Source organism: Castor canadensis, chromosome 15, assembly GCF_047511655.1.
Source record: "Castor canadensis chromosome 15, mCasCan1.hap1v2, whole genome shotgun sequence".
In the NCBI taxonomy this organism is placed as follows: Eukaryota; Metazoa; Chordata; class Mammalia; order Rodentia; family Castoridae; genus Castor; species Castor canadensis.
Window position 1 is genome coordinate 56,824,816 of NC_133400.1, and position 27,394 is coordinate 56,852,209.

Genomic DNA, 27,394 nt, shown 5'->3' on the forward strand with positions numbered 1-27,394 from the left:
CTTGTGTTGTCACAAATGACAGAATTTCCTTATTTTTTAAAGAATGAATAATATTTCATTTCTTTTGTGTGTGTATGTGTGCATATATGTGTGTACCTTGGTGGAATGTAAGGTTTGTTCCATTTCTTGGTTATTGAGAATAATACATCAATGAAAATGTGTGTGAATATATCTTTGAGGAAAAACTTGAGTCAACATCTCTTCAAAAAATACTCAAGTAAAAATTAAAAATATAGAGATGGATTTCTAACAGTTGAATGTTTACTTGGAAATAAAAATAGGATTGCTGTCTGGTATACAAATGCACTGGCCAATGCAGTGTCTAATTTGCCCAGAAAAAAAGAGTTTATTAGAACAGACAAATCCACCCTAGTTGTTAGAAAGAAACTCCTGGGGACCTTCAGGGCTTGAGAGAGCTGGCGAGCTCTGATTCACGAGTAGTGGCATTTAACATGTAACACTCTCATCTTAACTTCATAGGGGACAATCCTCTGTTATTTTGCAGAAAAAAAAATAAGACAGGCTTTTTCACTGGATTGGTTTAGCAGGGCAGTTCCTGGAACAAATGTTTGTGACCTAAGCATTTTCCTCCAAAGCCTTTCAGGTTTATCACAGATGATATGATAAGAATGTTCTTGTTTGTGTACTTGATTGCCACACAAGACAGGCAATATATATATAATATATAATAGGTATAGGTTTTCAACATCACTAGCTATTAGAAATGAAAACTAAAACCACAGTGAATGAACAGCTCAAACCTTTTTGAGGAGGGTGTAAAGAAAAGGAAATCCTTCTACACTCTTTCTAGGAATATCAATTGGTATATCCATTATGGAAAGCAGTATGGAGGTACATAAAAAAATTAAAATAGCCTTACCACATGATCCATAATCCAACTTCCACGTATGGCTTCAGAAGTATAGAAATCAGCATTCCAGAGACATGTGCACTCTTGTATTGATTGCAGGCTTATTCATAATAGCCAAGGTATGCACACAGCCAAAATATCTCTCAATAACCAAAGAGATAAATTGTCCTTTTTGCATACAATGGGATATTATTCAACTTTAAAAAAGGAAATCCTTCCACTTGTAACAATATAAATGGACATGGAATACCATATGTTAAGTGAAAAAAAACCTAGGCATAGAAAGAAGAATGCTAAATGAATTTATTTATGTATGGAATACAAAATAATGAACTCTAGAAGCAAAACATAGAATGGTAAGTCACAATGTCTAGAGGGTGAAATGAAGGGGTTTAAATTCTAGTGTACACAAAGTTTTAGTTATACAAAATAAATAAGCTATTGTACTATACTGTTTTTATGAACAAATTGTATTGTCTACTTAAGATTTTCTAAGAAAGTAGATCTTATTTGCATTGGACTTACAACAAAACTAGGAGCCACCATACTAATTAATAATAGAGAGTGTAAGATAAAAGTTTTGGAAGTGGTGGCTTTGTTCATAGCCTTGATTGAGATGATAGTGTTATGGACTGTGCTTATCCCCAAGATTCTTTGAGTTACAGCCAATAAATGTCAATAGCTTTTTATACTAAATGGCTAATTGTACATCTACAATGTGGTTTAAAGTATCACAGCATATACAAAATATGACTGTATTTAGTTATTGTGAATGACTTTTATAGGAACAGGATAAGAATCTTTTAGATCTTTGGGGAGCCAATGCATATATTCTTCAGTATATTGTCAAAGCATTGTTTGATCCCTAATCTGTAAGTAGTGGGAAATGAATATATAAAATAAAACCTCAAGGGTTTTAGAAGGGTCTTCTTTCAAATATGTGACAAATAGAGATTCCAGTTGCAGATCATATTATAGGATAATATGTGAAGGCTTGATTCCTCTTTGGTGAACACAATACTAAGAGCTGGTGTTCAGTCTTGGAGATGAAAGGCCTATTAGGAATTCCATCCTTACGTTTTTCTACAGAGGCAGAGTCAGAAGTGAGGGTATAGGCTGTCTCACATTTAAACTATCTTTAGCCTAAGCATGTGGATCACTAGAAACTAGGTTATGTCATTATAATTCCAATATGGAAAGTTCCACAATATGGAAAGCTTCACTGGGCACTGACAAGACATAGGCACCCATTTGCTCAACACTGGTGACAAATTCAGATTTATGCTATTTAAAAACAGGATTTAATGTTGATTACAGAACTACATGTTAAAAAAGTAAACTTTAAATGTAGGGAATCCACCTATCAAAATAAGAAATATCTTATTCATAAGTTTGAAGCCAAGTTAAAATATAAGCAATGGATTGTGGGGTATTTAAAATAGAAAGTGATAAAATAAGAATATATAACTCCACAAAAAGGTAGAAACACTTATAAAAAAATAAGCAAAGTTTACGAACAGCTCATTCAGGTGACAGAACTTTGCCAATACAAATTTTAATAGTTGTTCATTCTTATTTGTGACCAGGGAAGTGCAGAGCAAAACATTGAAATTTACTTTGCCTATCAGTATAACTAATTTTTTCTAATATCAAACCTTAACAGTGATCTAACATTATAAATACTATTATAATGATAGTACAATAGATATTACCTTCTTTCAAGGATAATTTAGTGCAATTTGCATAAAAATAACAACCAAAAGCAAAACATATTGCAAAAAAATCTCATTTTATCTCCCCAAGAGTAAGGAAAACAGCTATGCTCAAGGAACCATATAAAAGGAACTTATAACATCATTGTGATAAAATTAAAACCACAAAAAACTCAGTTTTTTGGTTGTTTGAGACAGGGTCTCATTTTGTAGTCCAGATTGGCTTTGAATTTGTAATCCTCTTGTCTCAACCTCCAAAGTGCTGGAATTATAGGCACCTACTATTATGCCTGGAAAAAACTCAATTTTTGTTCTTATGTGTATGGCCAATAATCTATGATAAAATGATTATGAGAGAATAGCATAAATAATTATGTGACAATAAATTAGATAATTTAAGTGACATGTAATCCTACAAATGCACAAACTGACCCTAGTTCAGAACATTAAAATCTAATTGGAATGGTAAGAATTAAGACAGTTTATTTAGTGGTGACCTTATTTCACTGCCAGAAATTTTCAGGGAAGAGGCTTCACAGGTAAATTCTGTCAAATTTAAAATTTAATTAAAATTGAGTTAATGCTATGCCTTCACAAACTCTCAAAAATATTCCAAAGTGTGTTTATCACTTTTCAAGTCATTATATAAGGTTATGTCACTCTGATAACAAATTAGACAATAATATCCCATGAAAACAGATCTATAGATCAATATCTATTATGAATATGGGCACAAGAATTATTAACTTCCTAGCATCAACATACTTAAAAAGGATTATGCACCATGAACACATAGAACTTTTCTTAGGAATGGAAATTTTGTTTAAAATGTGAGTATCCACTAAGATAAACTTAATATGGATCCAACTGAGAAGAGATTAAAGCTACATGATTATCTTAGTGAAAGCATATAACAAAATCCAACATACCTTCCTGATAAAAATGCTCCGCAAACCAGGAACAGAATTAAACATCCTTAATCTATGAAAAAAGCATAATTAAGGCCATATGTCATGATGGAAGACAATAATTTCTCCCTAACGTCAGGAATAAGTCAGGATATTGTTACTCTTCTATTCATAATAAGATCTAGACAGGAAAATATCAGAGGAAAAGATTGTAGAGGAAGAAGAAAACTACCTCTATTTGTACAAACATGATCAAAAAGTTTTTAGGGATGTAATAAGGCTGCAATATATAAAATCAACATGAAAAATAAATTTTACTTCTATGTAGTGGCTGTAATGAGTTGAATTGTGTCATCACAAAGATATGTTTCCTCAAGAAACAGTTTTTTCCTCCTGCTCCCATAGACATAAATAGTGCAAATGAGATCATAATGGAGTGGGGTGAGACATTTATCCAAAAACTCTGGTGTCCTAATAAGAATTAGAAAAGACAGATACACACAGAGGAGTCTGAGTGAAGATTGAGTGGGAGATTGGAGTTTTGCTGCCACAATCCAAAGAGTGTTGGAACATGACACTCTGGCTTCTTACTACTTTGTTCTGTGATAAAATAAAATAAATTCTTATTGTCTTAAATCACTCAGATTGTGGGACTTTATTACTTCCATCCTATCTCTAGCAGCTCAACATTCCAAAAGTGAAATAAAGAAATTGGTTAATTACATTGGCACCAAACAAAATGTAATTTAACTTAATAAAAAAGTACAAGAAAGATCTGCGCACTGAAACTGCAAGATATCATTCAAACAACCTAGAGACATCAATAAATAGACATCTTTTCTTCATTAAATATGAGAGTTCTTTATATCAAAATGTATTTCTTCATCTGAAGCATAGACTCCATTAAACTCTTTTAAAACTTCAACAGAAGATTGACAAGTTGGTTCCAATCTCTGTGAGGAAATGGAAGGAATAAAAAATTACCCAAAGTTATACTAACAGCAACACAGTTGGAAGACTCATATTTAATGGATTTTAAAACTTAATACAAAGCTAAAATAATCAATTCGATTTGATACTGGCATAAAGATAGACAAATAGAAAATTATAATAGAATTAAATGTCAAGAAATAAGCCCTTGTATTTATGGTTAATTGATATTTAAGATGGGACAATTCAGTTGGGGAAAGGGTAGTGTTTTAAACAAATAGTACCTGGACAACTTGATATACAGGTGCATTGTTTTGGCCATTTTGGATACTTTCATCATGCCATGTGCTAAACTTAACTCTCAATTATCAAGACATAAATTTAATAAGCAAAACTATGGATTTTTAGAGGAAATATAGTAGTAAATCTTTGTGCCATAATTTTAGTAATAATGAAGAGCAAGCATTTTTGTGTAGAAATCTTACTTGGATCTTTGGATTTTACTTGGATTAAGAAAGTCTTCATTAACTTATCAAAACAATGAAACATTGGTAATAATCTGAGTAATGAAGCTATTATTGGGAATAATCTGAATAGTGAAACTATTATTGGGGTTTATAAAAGTCAAGAAATCTGAACTGGTAATGGAAATGTCACAAGGCAACTCCCTGTGAAGTTATTGTAAACAAACAAAAATTCCTTTTTCACAAAAACAGGGAATGGGAAGATAAAACAGGTCTGGTCTGGGATTGGTACAAGTGGGAGAGGGGAAGATTTAATAATGTTGTGAAAGAGAAAGTTCATTTAAAATTTAGCAATATTTCTTCAGAAAGATCATAAAATAATTTGAAAGTAGAATATAAGTGCATCAAAAATTGTAAGACTTTACTATGATTAGAACCAAAAACTAAGTTAAGCTTCTCCCCAAAGTGCTCTGCAAGCCATTTCTGACATCTGATGGAGATATTTCATGGCTGGTGGGACAGACAAGTTTTGGACACGTGACAGCACTGGCTGCACCTATCCAAGTAGCCTGGGAGTAGCCTTGCAATCACAGGGCATGAAGAGCAGGGTATCTGTGAATCAGCCCAGTATACTCAGAGGACAGTATGAGCAGAGTTAAGTTCTAAAGAAAGAGTATTTCCCAGCTGACTTACACTAGGAAAGTGCACTTCAAGAGGAGTCGTCAAGAAAAGAGTCAAGTCTTCCAAAGGCAGCCTGGTACTTCTTGTATCTCTCTCTGGGGCAGGTCTTATTTCTGAGAGAGAATTGACATCTTACAGGGAAACAGGTATCACCACACCTGGCACTGTGAGATTAGTCACAGACTTCTGGGTGGTGCCCTGATGCCCCACGAGCCATACTCACAGTGGGAAGCAATGGAAGCTCTTTGGAAAGCTACATAAGTTCTAGGTTCCCTGGAGTACTCTCAGTTTCTTCACTGTACTCTCTGCACAGTTCATGCTACTGCATGGGAACACAGGGGTGCATCACAAAATAACCATTTTAGTTGGTGGTGAATTGTGAAACATGTTTAGAGAGATACATTGATAATAACAGAGTGAAACAGTAAAGAAAAGCCAAATTAAATCTAAAAGTTCCTGGAATTTAATGAAAATGAAAACACAACCTATTAAAACCTATGGACACAGCAAAGATAATCCTGAGAGGAAAGTTTGTAGCTATGAGTGCATATATTAAAAACACAGAAAGATTTCAAATAAATGATCTAGTGCTGTATCTCAAACTGCCTGAAAAACAATAATAAGCTAAACCCAAAACAAGCAGAAGGAGAGAAATAATAAAAAGAAGGGACAAAATCAAAGAAATAGAGACCAAAAAAAAATCTCACAAAGAATCAATGAAATAAAAAACTTGTTCTTTGAAAGAATAAAAAAGACTGTCAAACCCCTGGCAAAAGTGACTACAATGACTAGGTGAAGACCCAAATTAATAAAATTAGAAACAAAAAGGCAAATATAAAATGAACACCAAGGATATCCAGGGAATCATCAGGGACTACTTTGAAAACATCTATTGAAATAATTTGGAAAATCCAGAAGAAATGGACAGCTTTGTACATACATATGAACATCCAAAATTGAACCAAGAGGAAATTAATCACCTAAACAGATCTATAACATGAAATGAAATAGGAGCAGCTTTCAAGAGTCTCCCCAATAAGAAAGTCAAGTACCTGATGGATTCTCCACTGACTCTTACCAGACCATTAAAGAAGAACTAATGCCAACACTCCTTAAGTTTTCCAAGAAATGGGAAAGAACACTGCCAAACTCATTCTATGAAGCCAGTATTGATTCAGCTGATACAAGAACATGGAATGTCCTTCCATCTTCTAAATTACATGTGGCATTCTGATCATTGAGTGGAAGTGTGAAGGAGAAATATAGAAGGACCATTCATGCATACATAATGGAAATAACATGTGACACAAAAGTGACCATCATGAAATGTGAGAGGTTGTCTGTTTTGAGATGAAATACAACATGGAAATTGATTAACAGGATGGTGGGAAGAGAATTATTACCATAGCACATATCAAATTAAGTTTTTCAAATGCAAAATTATCAATTATCTGGCAAAATAGGCTTCCTTTTATTAACTCAATTATTGCTCTTAATAATTTTATTTTTATGAGAAACCAAGCTTAAAAACCAAAAGCCACATTCAGTTCCTACTCTTGACTGACAAATGTTAATCATTGTTCCTGTGAACTGGTTAAGGTTATTATTTTCTTTTTGTGTAAGCAGGAAAAACCAACTGAGGTAATAGAATAACTCAAAGTATTGAAAGAAAAGTTGAATAGCTTGTTTGGTGAGGGGTAGAACCAAGACAACTCTGGGAGTGAAAATTATAGAAGTTCACAGACAGCTACCACTTTTGATCTTTCAGGAAGTTTTAGAGGGAGTTAATGCCTGTTTCCTCACATCCCCAACGATATTCGGTCTGAATTTATTCAGCTCCATCTGCTTTAAAGATTTAGGATAAATTCTGAGATCATGTAGAACTAGCCACACTACCATGGTCTTGACAAAACTTTACCCTCAGTCTTGGCACTTTCATGTAAATTTTAGGGCAAACTTGTCAAAATTTTTAATTGTAGTATTTCTGAAAATTAAATTGTAGAGAAGTTTGAAATCTCTGTTATCAAGATGCATCTCTTTGTTAATGAACATTAAAAGGCTTCATGTGCAAAGGCTTTCTTTAATCCCTTGTAATAAAATATTTGTACTTTTCTTCATAAAACTCTCCTTCATATATGTTAATCAGAGTTGCTTAATATATTTTTGCTATTTCAACTACTTAAAATCTTTTGAAAAGATTTTCTAACTGCTACAGAAGTATAAAAGTATGTTGCCTAATAATTTTTCAATGTAAAAATCTAGACACATTGTCATAATGAGTAGATTTTTATTCCTTCAGTTATGGGGCATCTGGGCTATTTTCATGTATTAGCTGTTGTGAACAATGATGCAACAAACATGGGTGTGCAAATGACTCTTTTGTATCCTGGAGTACATCCTGTAGATATATTCCCTGAAGTGGTAGCACTGGATTGTATGCTAGGTCCCTTTTTATATTTTGAGGATCCTCCACACTGCTTTAGATGGTCATTGCACTAATTTACATTCCCATCAACAATGTGAAAGTATTCCTTTTCCCCCAAATCCTTGCCAGCATTAGTTGTATGTAGTATTGATGATAACCCTTCTGACTGGAGTGAGGTAAAAATTGTAATGTTGTTTTGATTTGCATTTCCTTTATGACCGAGGATATACTTATTGGCCACTTTTACTTTGTTTTTTAGAATTGTCTGTCCAGTTCATTTGCCCCCTTGTTCAGTGGGTTTTTAATGCTTTGCAGGGTTAGTTTCTGAGCTCCCCATGTATTCTGTTTATTAATTCCTTGTCTGACATATAGCTGAAAAAGGTTTTCTTCCATTCTATAGACTCTCTCTTCAGTCTAGTCATATTCAGTCTAGTCAGAAGCTTTTTACTTTCATGCAGTACCATTTGACAATCTTTTCTCATAATTATTGAGTTATTGGAATTCTATTCATAAAGTTTCATATGCATATATGATGCAGAATATTCCATATTTTTACCTAGGGTAATTTTGCAGTTTTATAACTTGGATTAAGATCTTTGATCCACTTTGAATTGACACTAGTACAAGGTGAGAGACTGGAATCTAGTTCAGTCTTCTATGTGTGGATATCGAGTTTTCCCAACACCATTTGTTGAAAAGGCTATCTGTTTCTCCAATGCATGTTTTGGGCTCCTTTGTTGAATATCAAAAGTTTGTAGGTGTATGGGTTTGTGTCTGTTCCATTGGTCTTCCTGTCTCTTTTGTTCTGGTACTATGCTTTTTTTTTAATTACTATGCTTCTACAGTATAGTTTTAAGTCGGGTATTGTGATACCAGCATTGCTCTTTTTGCTCCAAATTGATTTGGCTATTCAAGGACAATTATGGTTCCACATGAACTTTAGGATTGGATTTTCTATCTCAGAGAAGAATGTTATTGTAATTTTGATGGGGATTTCATTGAACATATAAACTGTGTTTTCTGGTGTAGCCATTTTCACAATATTGATTCAGCTGATACAAGAGCATGGAATGTCCTTCCATCTTCTAAATGTCTCCATTGATTTCTTTCTTTAGTAACATACTTTTTGTTGCGTAGGTCAGTCACCTCCTTCATTAATTTAATCCAAGATATATTAGCTTTTTAGAAATTATTGTGAATGCTATGGTTTTCCTGATTTCATTCTCAGACTGTTCATTCTTTGTACATTGAAATGCTACTGCATTTTGTGTGTTCATTTTGTGTCCTGCTACATTGCTGAATATGTTTATAAGATTGAAGAGTTTTTTTAAATAAACTCCAAAGGAAGAAGACTCTTTTGAGCTTGAACCTGGGAATTCCTCAGATTTCCTTCCATGTGCCTGCTGTAACAAATCTTGCTGTTGGTTTGGAGCTATGTCCTGTGTATCCTACTATCAAAACACAGAACATGGCATCCTCCTCCGTGGGGAACAGCAAACCTTAACACAGTCAGGTGTTTGATAATCCTCTGCCATTAATTCCTTTGTCTTACTTGATGGGATCGGAAATGCATACCAAACAGTGGATAATCAATTTGATCAGGTGCTGTTTTGGCACCTTGTTTTCCTTTTGGTTAAAGTGACAATGGTGAGTTGAGCATTCATTTTTTTAGGAGGCATTTTTGGAGCACTTGCCAATTTATAACTAGTAGCTGCCAGGTGCTCTGTTGTCTTCATTTTGTTGTTGACTTAATTCCAAAATTATGTATGTAAATTTTAATTCCTCCCTAAAATAAAACATTAAAAGAAACAGAGAAAGGCCCATACCACTTAATTTACCAACAAAAATTAAGTTATTCTAACTAAATTCACTGACTATATTGACTTTTATTGTCCTGCTACTTTACAATTTACTTATTACATTGTTGTGGTTTGAATATGAAATATCCCCACACGGTCTCATAGGAATAACATTGGTTCCACACTGGTGGTGGTATTTTGGGAGGTGGTGAAACATTAATATATGGGGCTAGGTGGAGAAAGCAGGTCACTGGGGGCCTGCCATTGAAACTTATCCCTGGTACCCAGTCTCTTCCACTCTCTTTGCTTCCTGTCCATCATAACCTGTTCAACTTCCTCCTCCATATGCTCCCACAGCCAGATTGTCCTCTTACCATGGGCCCAGAAACATGCAGCCAAGTAACCTTGGACTGGACTTTCTGAAACAATGAGCTAAAATAGATAATTTTACCCCTCAAATTCTTATGTCAGCTGTTTTATCTTAGAGATGGAAAAGTTACCTACTACATACATCAAGCAACTTCTGGAAGCTACAAGTGCACATCTGGCTCTGTTGAATTACAATTACTTAAATAAAGCAATGAAAACTAAACCTAAGGATGATAACCATAATAGGAAAAGATATGTCATTATAAGTGAAAATGTACCTTTATTATATGTCATTATTACACTTACATGTGATTCAACTAAGCTCAGAGAAGTTAGTCACAAATCAATTTGTAAAGCAGTGGAATTTCAGCACATATCAATTGTACACAAATCTGCTTGTATTTCTTTGTTCTATTTGCTTTCTGAATATTGGCATTTTCATCTATAGAATTTGTAGAAGTTTGGATAAGTAAGAGGGGAATAAAAGATTTCTGATTTAAAATATTGAATGGATTACCAATTGTGAAGATAGTGAGTTCCAAAATCAAGTTGGAGAAATTAGGAAACAGAAAGGGAAACCTTTTTAATAAGAAATGGTGGCATTATAACAAACAACAGTGAAAAACCCTTAACTGAAGGCTGATTTGTGTATGCGATATTTAGGATGCAGACATAGGAGGGGGAATCAGAACAATATGAGAGAATATATTTAGAAAAAATCTGTTAAGTTCTCTTCTTACTTTTCCCATATTAAGCAAAGACATTCACTTTATATGTATAAATGGATAGTGTGTGTGTGTGTGTGTGTGTGTGTGTGTTATCGTCAAGTCATACAGAAATAAGGAAGGATTGGGCTGGCATAGGCTTTTATTCCTTTACTTCTGTCTCCCTCAAAACCTGAATAAGATGAAAACACAATGCCTTCCTCCAAATAGATTGATATTATATGTCTGACCATGGGAAATGTGAATGGAAAGGTGAAATTAAGATGGAATAATATCGGTTCTCTGTTCCTGACAATTCCCAGACTACTACAGTTACCACTACTGTTGAGGGATGAACTGTGTCTCCTAAAAAAAGATATTCAAGTCCTACACTTTGGTGCCTGTAATTATGACATTTGAAAATAGGGTAATTTCACATATAATCTAGTTGAGATGAGGTCATCCTGGACAAGAAAGGATACTAAATCCAGTGCCAGCTGTACTTATAAGAAGACCATGTGGTGATATTGGAGTGATGCACCTGGAGCCAAGCAATGTCATGGATTTCTAGCATTCTGAAAAGGGTTGGAAGAAGCAATGAAGGCTCCTCCATGTTGCCTTTGTAGAGAAGCATGGTTTTGACAAAACATTAATTTGAGACTTACAGCCTTCAATTCAGAGCTGAGAGCGAACAAACTTCTGTTACTCTACACTTCCCAGATTGTGGCACACTGTTAAAATTGCCCTTGTTTCAGTCTGTTCTGGCTTCTATAACTAAATAAAGAAAATACCATTCATTCAGGGACTTATGCAGAACACATATTTATGTATCACAGTTCTGGAGGCTGAATGTGTAATACTTGGGCACCAAGAAATCCAGAGCCTTGCAAACTCCAAACACCAAATAGATGATGTTTCTCTCTGTGTTTCTACCTGTTGATAAGAGCAAGGGCCTAAAAGGCTTTTCATAAAGGCACTAATCCCATTCATGAGGTCATTGTCTTTATGACCTTATAACTACAATTCTCCTCAGTCCTGACACTATGGAGGATTTACACACATGAATGGTGGAAGGTAACACACATTCAGTCCAGAGAAAATGCCTGCTACCAAGGAAAACAGATACCTATAGACGTCACTTAAATTTCTTGGGAGGGTCACAGAGTGAACATTGGCTTTTGACCATTAACTATTAAGAGATTTACAGACAGTATCAGATGCCCCAAGATGTTTTGGCTCACCAGCCAAAACAAATTGACAAAAGACAAGAACAAATTTATGACATTGTTTAATGCTAATTGTATTTCTCCTCTAAATTTCAAACTCTTTGGGGAGTGAAGAATAAAAATATTTTGCAAAGACTAAACACAGCTGGAGAATAATCCAGTTTAGAGTAAAAGGTAATCCCAACACTCAGAAGATTGAGTGAGGCAAATCAGCCTTGTCTAACAGTGAGACACTGTCAAAAAAAATTTTAAAAATGGATGCATAGATTGACAGAATTTGCTACATATTCTAAAATATGAATAAAGGGATATTCACATCAATAGTGTTAAGCATTAAGAGTTACTATCAGATGTGAGAAATATAAATGACAAATGATTTTTCAGAAAATGAGGAAATACAGCCCTACATTTAGGTATAACACAAACATAACTCCTGTTTTGATGATGCAGTATATATTATACAGAGAATCATCCTATGAAATTTAAGAACCAAATAATAGAATATTTTTAATTTGGCAGAGAACACAGGTTAAGTTCCAGCTACTTATAAAATATGCACAGCAAATCATATAAACACTTGTGGAATAATAAAAAAATAATAAAAATATTGATTTTATAATTTAAACCACTTTGAGTAAGGTTTTTAAAGCTAATTATTTTGGACACAATCCCTATGTAAGCAGATTATAATTATCCATATAACTGTACTTCCACAATGTGAATATTTCTACATGTTAATATTTATTGAGTTTAATCAATAGAAGACATTGATTGCAAAAGAGTATCTAAGAGACCATTTTAAGTGACTATTTACAAAAAAATTTAAACACATACACACAGAACTAGTGATGCATGTGTCAAATATGTATGAGAAAAACTAACAGAAAATTTTCAAAAATGAAAATTCTATGACATTTTATATAACATGCTAATGTATCTTAAAACATGATTGTGAACAATACACCAAACATATCCCCTGACAGCACCAAACATTTTTACTTCATCCAAAACCTATACATTTTCTTTCAATGAAACAATGTACTTAGTTGAAAACATAATTTTTAAATCATGGTCAAATAATAATAAGGAAAGATAACTTGGTGCCAATGTCATTAAAATTCATTTTAATGAAGAACACAGTACTGTTTTGGAACTGTTTATGATAATATTAAATATATTACCAAACCTAAAGCTGGCTCGTGCCTGTAATCAAAGTACTCAATATGTGATATAAGTGTTTTAGGGACACTTTGAAATAGTATTATCTATTTTATTGGGCAAAAAAGACATAAATAAGTGGAAGATCCTGAACTTAACTGGGTCATCCAAAACAGACTCAGAGTACTGCCTGACCCAACTGTGAGGATATCTTAGTGCTGTTTGAACAACTTGGCATATGGTGAAAGATAGGACCATTATATACATAGATGGACTCTCATGTATATTGCAGCAATGTGTACAGTGCTTAACACTGCACTGCAGAACAATGATCTGTTACACCACTGTTCATGTCAGAAATGTGGTTTATATAAAAACAAAATGAGAACTATTGATGCTCAGTGAAAAAAATACCATAATCCCACTGCACTTTTCTCAATGTGAGTGGAACTCCTAGGACTTTTGTTGACCTGCTTCTTTCCTATGCCTTTACTATAATCAGGTCAGTTACCATCATCTCTACCTGAGAGACTTCAATAACCTTGGAACTCTTTTTCCTTTCTGCCCTTCTTTCTGGTGCCATGATCTACTCTACAACTGTAATTATGTATTTACAAAAATTCAGATCTGATCATGTTAACCTATTCCTTCAAATCCAGCTATCACTTCTAATTACTATAAGGTTAAATACCTCAGTCCTCTACCTTTAACTTGCAGTTTCCACTTAGAAGCTTATTTCTCCAACACAGCATTTTTTGTTTGCAAGATTAATAAGGTATTATTATGATATACAATAAACTTCATATATATATACTGAGCCACTTGGTAAATTTTGACATGTATTGAGCATGTACTTAATCACCAGAATCAAGATGATTAACAAATCAACCACTATCAAAAGATACTTGATGCTCTGTTATAATCTCTTCATAACAGACCACAAAACTGTTTTCAAAATAATTGTACCTTTTTCATTCTCATCATCTCCCTATCTTCACAAACACATAGGATTGCTAATTTTTTAAAAATTAGCTATTTTAATGGATGGGTTGTGCATAAACCTACGGTTTTAATGTCACTACAATAATGAATAATAATATTGAGCATCTTTCTATGCCCTTATTTTTCTATTCACACATCTTTTTCAAAGTGTCTTTGTAAGTACTTTTCCATTTTAAAATGTACATTACTATTTGTTGGGATTTAAGAGGTTTTTTTTATGTAATCTGAATACCATTCCTTTATCAGCTATATTTACCACAAGGATAGTTTGTACACTGACTGTGCATCCTCAAAATAATATCCTTTTAGAGCAATTGCTGGTGATTGAAGCAAGGGCTTCACTCAAACTAACCAAGCAATTTACCCTGAGCTGCATCCCTTAATAATGCCATATGAATAGCTGAAGTTTCAAATTTTGATGAAATCCAATTTCTGTATTTGTTGTTTATGTGTTTTGATTTTAATGTCATATCTAAGTAATCATTGTCAAGCGTTATGACAGATAGATTTTATCCTTTGTTTTCTTGAAGAAATTTTATAGTTTTTAGGTCTTACATTTCAATGCTGATCCATGTTGAGTTCATTTTTGTATGTGGTGTGATGTTTGTATTCAAATTTATTTTGCAGATATGGATAGGCAGATATTCCAGCACCAAATGTTGAGAAAACTATTATATTCTAACTTATAACTGCACTGTCATTGTGCCTTTGTCCTTTATGAGATGGGTTTCTTTATCTACTTTTTACTATATTCTATTAGTCAAATTGTATTTTATACTGGTATTATATTGTTGTGATTATAACAGATTTATAATTCATGAAAGCAGCCACCCATCCCTCCCATTCCTATTTTGTTCTTTTTACATGGTTATTTTAGTATTCTGTATTTTTTATTTCCATATCTATTTCTGGTTTATTTGCATTTGTTTGTGTGTGTGTGCATGCACATGTGTGTGACTGAGGATAGAACACAGGTCTTGCAAATCTTCCTCAAGTTCTGTGAGATATGTCCTCTTCCCTCCATTTGAATTTTGGAATCAGCTTGTCAATTAAACAAGAAAACAATTTGGCATGCTCTGAATTTGATTTGGGAGTGGAGGAGAGAGGGGAAGAGGAAGAAAGAAAGGGAGGGGGACAAAGGAAGAAGCAAAACTACCCTCCCTCAAAGATCTTACATTTTATTTATTTATTTGCAATCCTTGAGTTTGAACTCAGGGTCTACACCTTGAGCCACTCCACCAGCCCTTTGTTCTGAGGGGTTCTTTGGAGATAGGGTCTCATGACCTTGGCTGGCCTTGAAACGTGATCCTCCTGATCTCTCTTTCTGAGTAGCTAGGATTACAGGCATGATCCACTGACACACAGCAGGATCTTACATTTTAATGATGGGAAAGTGAGTGATAGATTTTGAGAAAATAATATGACAAAGAAGTCAATTACACAGTGTATAATCAGAAGGTCCACATTCTACAGAAGAAATAGGCTCTGGCAAAGGGAATCAGAGAGTGGGACAGGAGAACACAGGAGTGATGGTTATTTCACATAGTGTGATCAGAGAGGCTCTTTTTGAAGAGATAAGATTTGAGAAAAGACCTGAAAAAAGTGAGAAGAACATTCTAGGAAGGGAACAGCAAGTGGGCTCATTATGACTGGAGTGGAGTGAGTGAAAGAGAACATGCAATTCATCATGCAAGGCAATGGTCAGTGAACCAATGCAGCCTGCTTTTATAAATAAAGTTTTATTGGACCTTTGTCATAGCCATTTGTTTACGTATTTTCCATGACTGCTGCCTTGCTATGACTGCACAGGGGATTAGCTGAGGCAGAGACAACTTGGCCCACAAGAATAACATATTTGTTGTCTGGCTCTTTTCAGAGAATGTTTGCAGACCGCTGATGTAAGCAGGGCCTTTTAGGCCATTGTAAAGACATTGAGTTTGACTCATGATGAAATGAGAAGCAATTGGAAGACTTGAGCAGAAGAATTACAGGACCTGACTTACACAGTGAAATGATTATCATGTCTTTAGTGTTGACAAATTTTAAGGGTCAATCTTGGGAGCCAGAAAAGCAATTGGGACTACATACAAAAGGTGCACTGAAGTGCCAACCACAGGACAGCACAGCAGATTCAGTGGGGGTACACCAGCATATTGTAAATTCATGAAGGATTCATAGCAATACTTGACATCTGTTAGAAACTGTGTGAACTTTTGCTAGCAGGGTGTTCATAGTTTTAACATAGTGTCATTATATATTCCTTTAAATGCTGCCATATCTTTTTGAAGCTGCGGTTTCATCAGTAAGTGCAGTAAATTGTAAAAATCCTGTGAAAATCATGTGGAACAGGAAATAAATCTGTCAGTGCCCAGTTTGATTACATGGTTTAAGACATAGTACAGTTCACAGTGAGTACACATATCCCATTAGCAATTAATAATTGTTTTTTGCAAGTGAAGTAGAATTGTTTTCTTTTAATATACATGTATTATTTTGCAAATGGCTATTTAGTTGCAGCAGCATTACATGACTTTCTTGTGACTAGTCTAACAAATCACCACAAACTTGATGACTTAAGGGCTGGAGATGTGGCTCAAGGCATAGAATGTCTGGTAAGCAAGCAATTGCAAAGACTCGAGTTTAAGCCCCAGAAAGATAGAAGCAACTGTGCAGTTTTTAATAACCTCAGTCCCTCTCATGCAAAAAGGTCAAACTAAAACCCATGAGAAGCATTTAATCCAGAAACAGAGAACAAAGCAAACCCTAGGACTAGAGGATAGGCAAACCACCAACAGTAAGCACCAGACCTGCCTGACATCAACATTTGAACCAGAGGGAGAGGTACACAAGAGGACTTCATGGTGCTGCAAGGTGTCTCCTGTGGGCCAGTTTGAGAGAAAGAGCAAACTTCCTGGGATTTCGCCCAGTCCCAAAGTGATTACAGTTAATTCTCTGCACCCATGGGTTCTGCATCTGTGGATTCCACTGAATTTGGTTCAAAATATTCTGAATAAAAGTTTTGTCTAAACTGAACATGTACAGACTATTTGGTCATTCTTTCCTCATCAGTATAATGATAAAACCATTTACATAGCATTTTCATTGTATTTGGTACAATAAGTAATCTAGAGATATGTTAAAATATATAAGAATATATATGCCAGTTGTAGGCAAATACGATCCCATTTTACATAAAGGCCTCCAGCATCCTCAAATTTTGATATCTGTGAGAGTTCAAAGAACCAATTCCCTGTGCATAATGAAAGGTGACTGTAACTACAGGGACCCATGATAGGATCTGCAGGCCAGTCTACAGTATTGAAAATGAGCATGCAGAGCTCCTTATCAGAATGCAGCTCTGCAAAGAGGAGATATTGCTGTGAGGAACAAAAAACACAAAGTATAAATCTCCAGATGGGAAACAAATGGAAAATCCCAGAAAACAACCCACTCTACTTTTGAATATTAAAAATAAAAACAAAAACAAAAATGCAGAAGATATGTTTTGGGAAGCTAAAAGAGTGATCCTCAAATTGGATGTGCTGATGTACACTTTTAATCCCAGTTTTTGAGACTGAGATAAGAGGATTAGTTTTGACAGACTTGAGGCCAGTCTGAGATATAGAGAGGGATACAGTCTCAAAAAATATTGGTACTCTCTATTCTTACATGTGAATGGGATAAATAATGTAGCTAGGTGTCACTCAGCACAGAATTCACTCTCACATGTAAGTTACTAAGGGAAACAAACCAATCTCCAACAAATGATAGGTGTATATACAAATGTGCAATATTCAGTCATAAAAAGGAATGGATGAATCTCACACTCTACGCAAATAGATGAACCTTGAAAACTATGTCTAAGTGAAAGAAGACAGATATAAAAAGACACACATTGTATTCCATTTTTATAAATGTCCAGAAAAGGCAGATAGTTTAGTAGCTATCTGGGGTCAGAGAGAGTAAGGGATGGGGCATGACTGCTATAGAGTAGAGGTGTTGCTTTTGGGAATAATGAAAATATTACAGAATGTATAGTGCTGATGGTTGAAAAATGTTGAGAATGTTCTAAATTTCACTGAATTATACCCTTTAAAATGGTGAATTTAATGTTGTCTCATGAAATAATTTTTAATATGTAAATTGCTAGTTCTCCAACACTGACATCCACTACCCCATTCACTCTCCAACTCCCTTCCCTTCCTATAGTACTGCCGTGTATGCCACCCCCTCTTGCTCCCACATGACGTGGGACACCTTTGCACGTGCGAGCCAGCATGCTCCCCCTCGGAGGTGACTCACTGCTCACGTGTGAATTCCTGTCTCCTGGGATGGGCATGGATTCCCAGCAGCCAGTTTTTGTCACGCTCTTGATGGCAGTGGTTGGAAAAAGGCAGCACATGCCAGGGTCAGTGGAGGAGGACCCAGCCCCTGCACTCAATACTTGCCTCCCTTCAGAGACTTGATCTTGTCCACCTATGACCTCCAGATGCTGTGCTCTCAAAAGCCAAGTTGCACACCCATGGGCACTTGAAAGAAATGAGGTTTTCAAAGTCTCGGACCTCAGATTCAAATCATGGCCTTGTTCCTTTGCATGTAAAGTGATCTCAGCCCATTGCTAAACCTCACTAGTAAAGTGGAACAATGTATCTGAAGGTTCATTGAAGTAGCCCATTTTAGTTCCCAGTGAAGGGTGTTGAGAGAATGGTGATTTATATTGCAGGCCGTCATCTGGGTGGACCCAAAGATGTTGCAGTTCATTGGGTTAGGCCCCACGTTATCATGTGCCCCAGGATAGCTGAGCCCTTGCCACTCATGTGGTAGATTCTCCCATATTTTGTATTCACCATTCCCAGCATTATTCACAGATAACCTAAATCTGTTGGAATTCAGTTCTAAATCTAATTTTCTAAAATGCTTGTCTGGTTGTTCATGAAGCATGATTTTTTTTCATTGCTTCTAATCAACTGAGACCCATCTTCTACCATTCTAAACATTTTCCAAATTTTATTCTTTACACCCCAACCTCACACTGTGTCATTTTACCCATTCCTGATTCTTCTTATAGGCCCATGTAATTTCTCCCCTTTCAACCATACTACTTCTGGACCACATGCCTTCCTCTTCCCTCATTTCTTATCCTTTCCCTCCCTTTGTACTCTCAAATTTCAGTTCCTCTTTTTATAATCCCCACTTCTATCAAAAAAAACCACACGTAGTAGCATTTCAAAACTCCAAAGACCTCTTTATTGCTCATTTCTTAATTCTATTACATTACTTCAATTTTATTTTTTAAAATATATCAGAATAGAGAAATCTTTATATTTTTATCTATATTATTTTATATACCTATCTATCTATATGTTTAAATATCTATGTCGATGTATATATGTGAAAATCGTTTGATACTTAAAGGGTACCAACAATAGCAGCTCTTACATTACATAGCCATAATATTGAGAAATTTCCATTTCTCTTTCTCTCTCAATGAAAAACTGCACTTTTCCCAAAGAAGTGTATTTGGCTGCATGCTCGCGCTCTTGCTGAGCCTTCCTTTTCATGGCCTCACGCTCTGGCCGTTGCTCTTTTGTGATGGGGCTTGACATTACTGGCTCAGGAACATTGGGCTTTCTCCATGGAATTGGTTGCAGGCTGAAATCTTGCAGTAGAAATTGGGTTTGAGACTTAGGTGGTGGCTGGAACTTGGCCATAGTAGTGGAAACAGGCTGCCTCTGGAAAGAAGTGAAAGAAGATGTTTTGTAGGGTGCAGGTCTAGCAGCAGCAGACTGAGAGACATTAGGCTGGGTAGGCTTGGTCAAACCTGGTAGAGTTGCATTGAATGAAATTGGCTGAGCTGGTTTGGCAGGACTTATCAAAGATGTGTTGGCACTAGCTGGTTGACATGCATTGACTGCCAGAGATTGAGCTGAGTTAGGATGAGGGTAAGATCCAGTGGGCCTACGTGAGGCAAAAGCCTGTGGCCTCCGAGGAACAGGTCGAGGTTGAGGCTTGTCAGGATTCAGAAAAGGTAAAGGTATCAACTTGACCTTGCCAGGTGGAGGCAGCTCATACTGGGATGGAGAGGGGCATTCATTGCCAGCACTGCTATCTTCTTTCTGGGCTTTGACTTGAGTCTTCTTAGGACCTTTGCCCTCATGTGGGGTATCCAGCCGTGATTTGATAGCTGCAGAATACTGGGAGCCTTTGGTGGTGCTCAAATTTGCCAAAGCCCGACACGAGGATGACCCAATTTTCTTATCAGTCTTCTTCCCCAGTGCATGAAAAACCTGCACTGACTGCAGCATGTGCATACCTAGATAGGTGCGAGGCTTTTTAAATGTCTCCTGGCTAAGCTCGGGTTGATTTCTCTTCCTCTTCATCTTGGGAATCGTTTTCTCGTCTGACTTCACTTTATTCCTTGTCTGCTTATTCTCTTCAACTTTCTTGGAATTGTTTTGTGTGGTGTTTTTGGTCTTTTCTTGCCCAAGGCCTTTAGCCTTGCTGGCCCTACTGTATGCAGCTTTTGGAGGTTTGCAGGTAGAATGCTTGGTTGTGATTACAGTTGGGCTGTCACTGGATACAGCACTGCACACAATCATTTCTCTCTCCAAAAGACACTCTGGGTTGTGACGCTGAATTTTGTCCTTAGGAGCTCCATCGATAAGCTCAGAATCTCTATCCTTCTTCTTTCTGATATAGTCAGTGAGTTCCTTTACAATCCTTGACTTTTTCTGCCCCTGATTCACCTTGGCATCTCTCATGTCATTGGCTTTTATGGTTGTGGGAAATTTGGACTGGTGATGTTCTGCCAATGAGTTGAAAATAGGTGGGAGTTCAATATTCTCCACCAATGCAGCCATGTCCACAAAACCATTGCTACATTCAACCCTATTTTCAAGTGTCCCTTGGTTCTCAAAACTTAGGCTATTCTTGACCAAATTGGCATTTTCAGAATCAGGCTTCTCCTCTTGGTCTAAAGGTTTGATGCATTCCAGAAATTGATGAATGTCAGGGATTTCTAAAGGGAGTAGTGGAGAATCCCGATTGTCAATTGGGATATGGTAGGCCTCCACAGGCTTTGAAAGCTTTGTTTTTATTTCATTCAAATTCTCATGTTCTATTTGTTCCTGGTTAGGAGCTTGAGGCAATGCCAGGTTATTGGTAGAACTTTGGACGGCAGTTAGTACTGAAATATCTCCAAGCTCAAGTGGTGGGTTATTCTCAAGTATTTGAGCATTTATGCTACCGCAGGATGTAAGGAAATCTGAAGTTTGTGGAAAACAAAATGCCTGGCTTGAAGGTTGCAATTCTACAGAAGTCTCTGTCCTCATGGAAGTTTCCATCACTGAAAAGAAATCAAGGAAGAAGTCAGTCCCTGGTAAGTGAGATACTCTTGTCCTGCACACCAACACAGCAACCATGCACCTGCCAACAGTGAGCAAGCCACTTTTATGGTTTTTCTTAAGACCCATGGACAGGACGCTGCATTAGGAAATAGGTCGTGACTGTTGGAGTTGCTGCTACTCCGTTAATGTCATTGGTTTTTGGTTTTCTTTGTATTTCATAGGATTGATGTAAGTCAAATCAAAGTTTGGAAAGATGAAATGTATTAGGCTAGGGTGTGACTGTTAGTAGAGCACTTGTCACTGTACTCTTGGCCCTTGTTTCAATCAGAAACACCATGAAAAAATGAACAAAAAGTGTTTTACAAATACTAGAAATCTCTGCTCCCTCTTTGTGAGTATAAAAATATGTTAAACCATGTAGTAAGAGAAAAAGCAATGTCATTTCTCATGAAATTTATAAACAAGGGCATATGTTGTGCTTACTCACTTTGGACTAGATCTTGAACCCAAAAAATTAAAGAAAATTAAACCATTACTACAATGAAAGGTTTTGAAGTGTTTTCTAAATACACAAAAGCAAAAGATCTTGGAAGGGAATTAATTATTGCATGGAGGTTTTGCCAGGGTAGTGAAAAATGAAGCCTCATTCAGTGTGATTTAAGCGGACTTTTAAACACAACATGAATGACCATTATAGTGCTCTGCATTTTCACTTTTACTTTTTTACTTGCTTATTTGATTGTTTCTTTGTTTTTGGAAGTAGTGGGCATTGAACTCAGGACCTTACACTTGCTAGGCAGGTGCTGTACTAATTGATCCATGGCTCCAGCTCTTGACCTTATATCAAATCTGGAAATGGAGAGCACCGAGTAAGTGTAGTTGTTGAAATCTCAGGAGTTCAACTCTACCCATTTGTGGACCAACCACTACTCATCTGCAGATCTGTCTCTCCTTTTGAATGCTAACCTTATTCCTTTTCCATTTTTTGCTATTTGTACTCACCTTGAAAACTCATTTCTCTGTTGGGTTGAGCAGGCATAGAGTAGTAGATTCCAGAGGTTGAAACCGGTGTTAGGATGTTTGTAGGCTGAACTTTCTTTAGAACCATCACCATTTCTGGTTGACAGATAGAGGACCCACTCCCTCCATATGAAACACAGCCATAAGATTGTAGGCAGAAGCCACGCTCTCCAGATAACGGAGGCCCCAATGTGTTTTGATTATAGTAATAGACATGACTTCCTTCCTGATAAGGAAGTGACATGCTATATGCTTGAGTGGGAATCTGAGATGGTGTTGCTTGAACAAAGTTGGCAGGTAATGATGGGGATAGGGGGACCACCTTATTGGCATCTGAAGCTTTATCATATTGGGTTGTTACAGTCATGGAAGAATTTGCTGTGTCCTGGTCAATAAGAGTCCCAGTGAAGTTTCCAGGTGAGGATGACTTCTTTTCTGTGCTTTGTGCAGTACCCCACTCAAAAATACCTGAATAGGAGGCAGCTGAAGTAGGTATCTGGCTCTGGCCAGTAACTTCAGACAACATAGTTGTGCTAGAATGTTGGTAAATGTAGGCACTACCCACGAGTGGCTGGAAAGAGGTGTTAGAGGCTGATGGCCGCAGCCATGCTGAAGTCATGGCTGGCCCAGAGACTCTGGAGAGGTTGCAGACACTTCCCACTATGGAAGAGGTATTGCTCACCACAGGACGAGTGAGCTGGGGAGAATTTGCAGTTCCAAGTAAAGATGTATTTTGGAAATTTTCTGTAGAAGGAAACAGGGTGATGGAAATTGATGAGATGGACAGACTTTCACTTTGAGGAGCAGTATTATCTTAAGGTTGTTGTAATTAGGAAGTCTTTAGTTCCAATACTCACTGAAACACCAGAAATCAAACAGTTTAAGATGGCTGTCACTGATGAAGTAGGTTGTTACAAACTTATAACTATGTCCTAGAATTGAAGCATTTTAAAACTAGAATATCCTTGGATCCTAAGTCAAAATAAATTCCTAATAGTTTTCAAAAAATATTTTTTGCAAAAAAAAAAAAAGCTATTTAAACTTTCTGAGCCTCAGGTTATTCATATGTAACATGCTTTCAATAATAATAATGGTAACTCATCCAAGAATAAAAGAGACATTTATATATGATTTGTATGGAGAATACATAGTGAGTTCTGCAAAGATAGACAAACTGCAAAGAATTAAAAAGAATAAATAGATGTTAATTAGATTTGAATACATAGCAAGCATAAAATAAAAATTTTTAAAAAGCATAGTAAATATAATAATAAAGGAAGTTCTGTTATCATATATATATAATATTATGAAAATGAATGTTATCTATTCTTTTTTAGTGAATACTATTAACTAAAACAAAACTGCTGTAGAAATGATTTTCAATTTGAAAAATAAGTTTTCGAGGCAGGGTTGAACAAAGTTACCTAAGCTGGCCTTGTACTTGGAATTCTCCCACCTCAGCCTTGGAATGCCTTGGATTTTAGGCACCTACCACCCCACCCAGCCTGATTTTGAATGTCTTTCCGATGGGTACATGTAGACAGAGAAACTCTACCAGTAACAAGTGTGTAACAGACAGAACAATGCAGCAAATGTGAACACTGAAGTAGCCATATTTTGTCTAGACCAATATTTCAATACAAATTGGTATGAATCTTTGTACATCTGTAGTCCCAGCAATCAGGAATGCTGAGGTAGGAAGATTACTTGAGTCCAAGTGTTTGAGGTCAGGTTGAGTCACATAGGGAGATGCCATTCCCACACCAATAAAAAAAACTAAACTAAACAAAATAAAGTTGTAAAAAGTGGAGAGTAAAGCAATAATTATAAAGGAATTCCATTATTGTGTTCATTCATATATCTCTGAGTATACCCAACAAGTAAAAGATATCAATCCTAATAGGTATATATTTCAATTAATATAGCCATATTAAAAAACAGGAAAAATACTTTAAAATAATGCTGAAAGTTCTGAGATTTATACCCAAAATTTAGCTTATATTCACTTCAACTTTCAGTAACAGGTCACCCCAAAAGCTTGAAAAAAATTACCACTAGAATCCACCTAAAACAAAAAAAGTTGGGGGGTGCTGATGTGAAAATTGAAGTGAGGCCCTTGAATGTGGTAAGCATATACTCTGTCCTTGAGCTATAACTCCAGTCCAAACAATTTTTAAATGTTAAAAAAAACCAAGAATTCACAAAATTATTTTAGATAAATGTGGAATTAGAGACGTGGGGATTGACCTTTTATTTTTAGAAAGGTCTTTCTTTTTATTCTTGTGTCTAAAACAGTGACTATTAATAACAATGTAATCTGTTTTAGGAAGAAAATTATTGGTGTGGAGGTACTCAAGTAGTACCAAAACAAAAAGAAGAAAATTATTATAAAATCAAAAGAAACTTTTACTTGAAACTTTATTTTTGACACATTAGGATGCATCAATTTTTTTTGAATTCATGTAGTTTAATAATCCAGGATGAAATAAGACATTAAAAATTCTATTACATCAGCCTTCTTTCTATATAAACCCTATTCTTACTATACTTGTAGGAATAGTCAATCATAAAATATATTTCTAAAATATTCATATTCAAAACTGTCAATTGTCATCTATATCTAGAGTCATTAGAAAAAATGCAAACAACCAAATGTGACTTATCTGAGAAACTGCTTTTACTAGTGATACCCTGTTCTACCCTTAGTCATCTTCCTAATCAATTAATACAAGCATTTTCTGAAAACAACTTCATTTTGCTTTTCTTTGAGTAGATTTTAACTGCTTTTGTGCATTTTTTACAAAATCGATTGTGCTTGTCAACATTCTTTCTCAAATGATCTTTTTTCTCAACAATTTGTCCCTGCTTGACATTCTTATGTTTTCTCTTTCCTCATTTATATATTTTCTTCATTCCCTTCAGTTCCTGTCAGCCTATGCTTAATGTAAATAATCCCCAGCTTTTTTCTCTAGAAAATCTTTACTTCTGATAACCCACTCCTCTCCCTCTTCTCTCCTTATTCCTCTTTTCACCTACTTGAAACATAAAACTCCAAAACACATGGATATTACTTTTAGATCAGAGCTAAATTTGAAATACAAAAGTGGAATCTTAATGAAGGTAGACAGTTACAGATGAAACATCTTGGTATATGAGGCTAGTTTTTAATACCACCTTGGTTTATCTGTTTTTGTTGAAACTAACACTCTGGAAATCTCTGATTTCACTATATACATGGCCTTTAAGACTCAGTATTAGAAAACATAAGGAACAGAACATCAGCAGTCCTGTATCCTCATGTAGCAGATGAGGAACCATTTTGTGATAGAGTAAATAATGTCCCTAGTTACATACCTAGTAAATGTCAAAGCCACAAATGAAATCAGGTCTCCATATTTCTAGTTCAATGCTTTCCCCCCAGTATTCTAAGCTGCTTTGAGTCTACTACTAAATTTACGGTTGGTGAGTTAATCTAATTTTTTCATTATATATAAAAAAGTTTTTTTTTTAAAGTTGTTGTTTTCCTTACCTGACATGATCACGGAAGAGTTAACATCAATTGCAGATACAAGAGATGCGGTAATACTAGAAGATGTCTGGGAAGAAGAAGATAAACAGCTCATTTGTCCAGTATGAAGGACTGATCCAAATTTGTTTACAGATAACTCCATGGAAACCCCAAGATTCTACCGGATGGCAGTAGGTTTGGTGGGAGAATGATGTCATAAAGTAAGCAGATGGTGAAGTAGCCAATAGCGAGATCATATTCCCAACCCTAAAATGGGATTGGTTGGAGAGAATAACATAGGAGCTATAATAGCACCTAAATGACTGAGCTCTGAGTAGGTGAAATCCTGAAAGACAGGTATGGCAGACCCTCCTTCCCCTGTTTCTTATGCATGTTAATTAATAAAGTTATTCATAATTTGTATATCATATTTCACATTTTAATGGATTGTATAACATGGTCACATACTGGATATACATTTAATTCACTTGAGGAGGAATCAAAGTGACATTATTTTGTCGTTACTTTAATTTTTTTATTTTATCATTGTTACATTTACTCACAACGTTTGGGCCACCTCAACACACCCCCACCTCTGCTTCCAGGCAGAACCTGTTTGTCCCTCTTGTTCTGCGATTTAGAAGAGAAAACATAAGATATAATAAGAAATAAACAGCATGTTTGTTAGTTTGAGGTAAGGATAGCTATACGGAGAGATTCCTAGCATTGCTTCCATGCACGTATGTACTACAACCCACTTTGGTTCATCTATACCAGAACCCTTCACTGCTTCCAAGTCCCCTTACCATAGTGGCCTCTGCCAGTTTGAGATTACTATATTCATTCCTTTACAGTGAGTACATGAACTACATTCAAGTTTTATATTTCCTTCTCTTTCCTTATGCCTTCCATGTGCATTCTCTCCTTATTTTGTGATGCATGTCCAATAATATTGCTGCATTTTCTTTAGGTCTATAATGTTGATATGAGGGAGGACATGTCATTTTTGGCCTTCTGACCCTGGCTAACTTTGCTTAAGGTGATGTTCTATAGCTCCATCCATTTACTTGTGAATGACAAATTTTCATTCTTCTTTGTGGCTGAATAAAATTCCTTGTGTATAAATACCACATTTTCTTAATCCATTTTTGGTAGTGGGGCATCTTGTCTGTTTCAAATAGTTTGGCTATTGTGAATAGTACTGCAATAAACATGTGTTTGCAGGTGCCTCTGTAATAACCTGAGTTGCATTCCTTCAGGTTTATCCCTAG

The 27,394-nt window shown here is 35.7% G+C and overlaps 1 protein-coding gene across 1 annotated transcript; it reads right to left on the reverse strand.

The window, feature by feature from the left end:
* Positions 1-19,684: 19,684 nt before the first annotated feature.
* LOC141417279 (uncharacterized protein C2orf78-like) lies at positions 19,685-26,238 on the reverse strand. Its single transcript, XM_074055419.1, has 3 exons — positions 26,145-26,238; positions 22,598-23,359; positions 19,685-21,594 (listed from the first exon to the last, which is right to left on the reverse strand). The coding sequence occupies exons 1-3, from the start codon at positions 26,236-26,238 to the stop codon at positions 19,685-19,687; spliced, it is 2,766 nt and encodes a 921-aa protein (XP_073911520.1).
* Between the last annotated feature and the right edge of the window lie 1,156 nt (positions 26,239-27,394).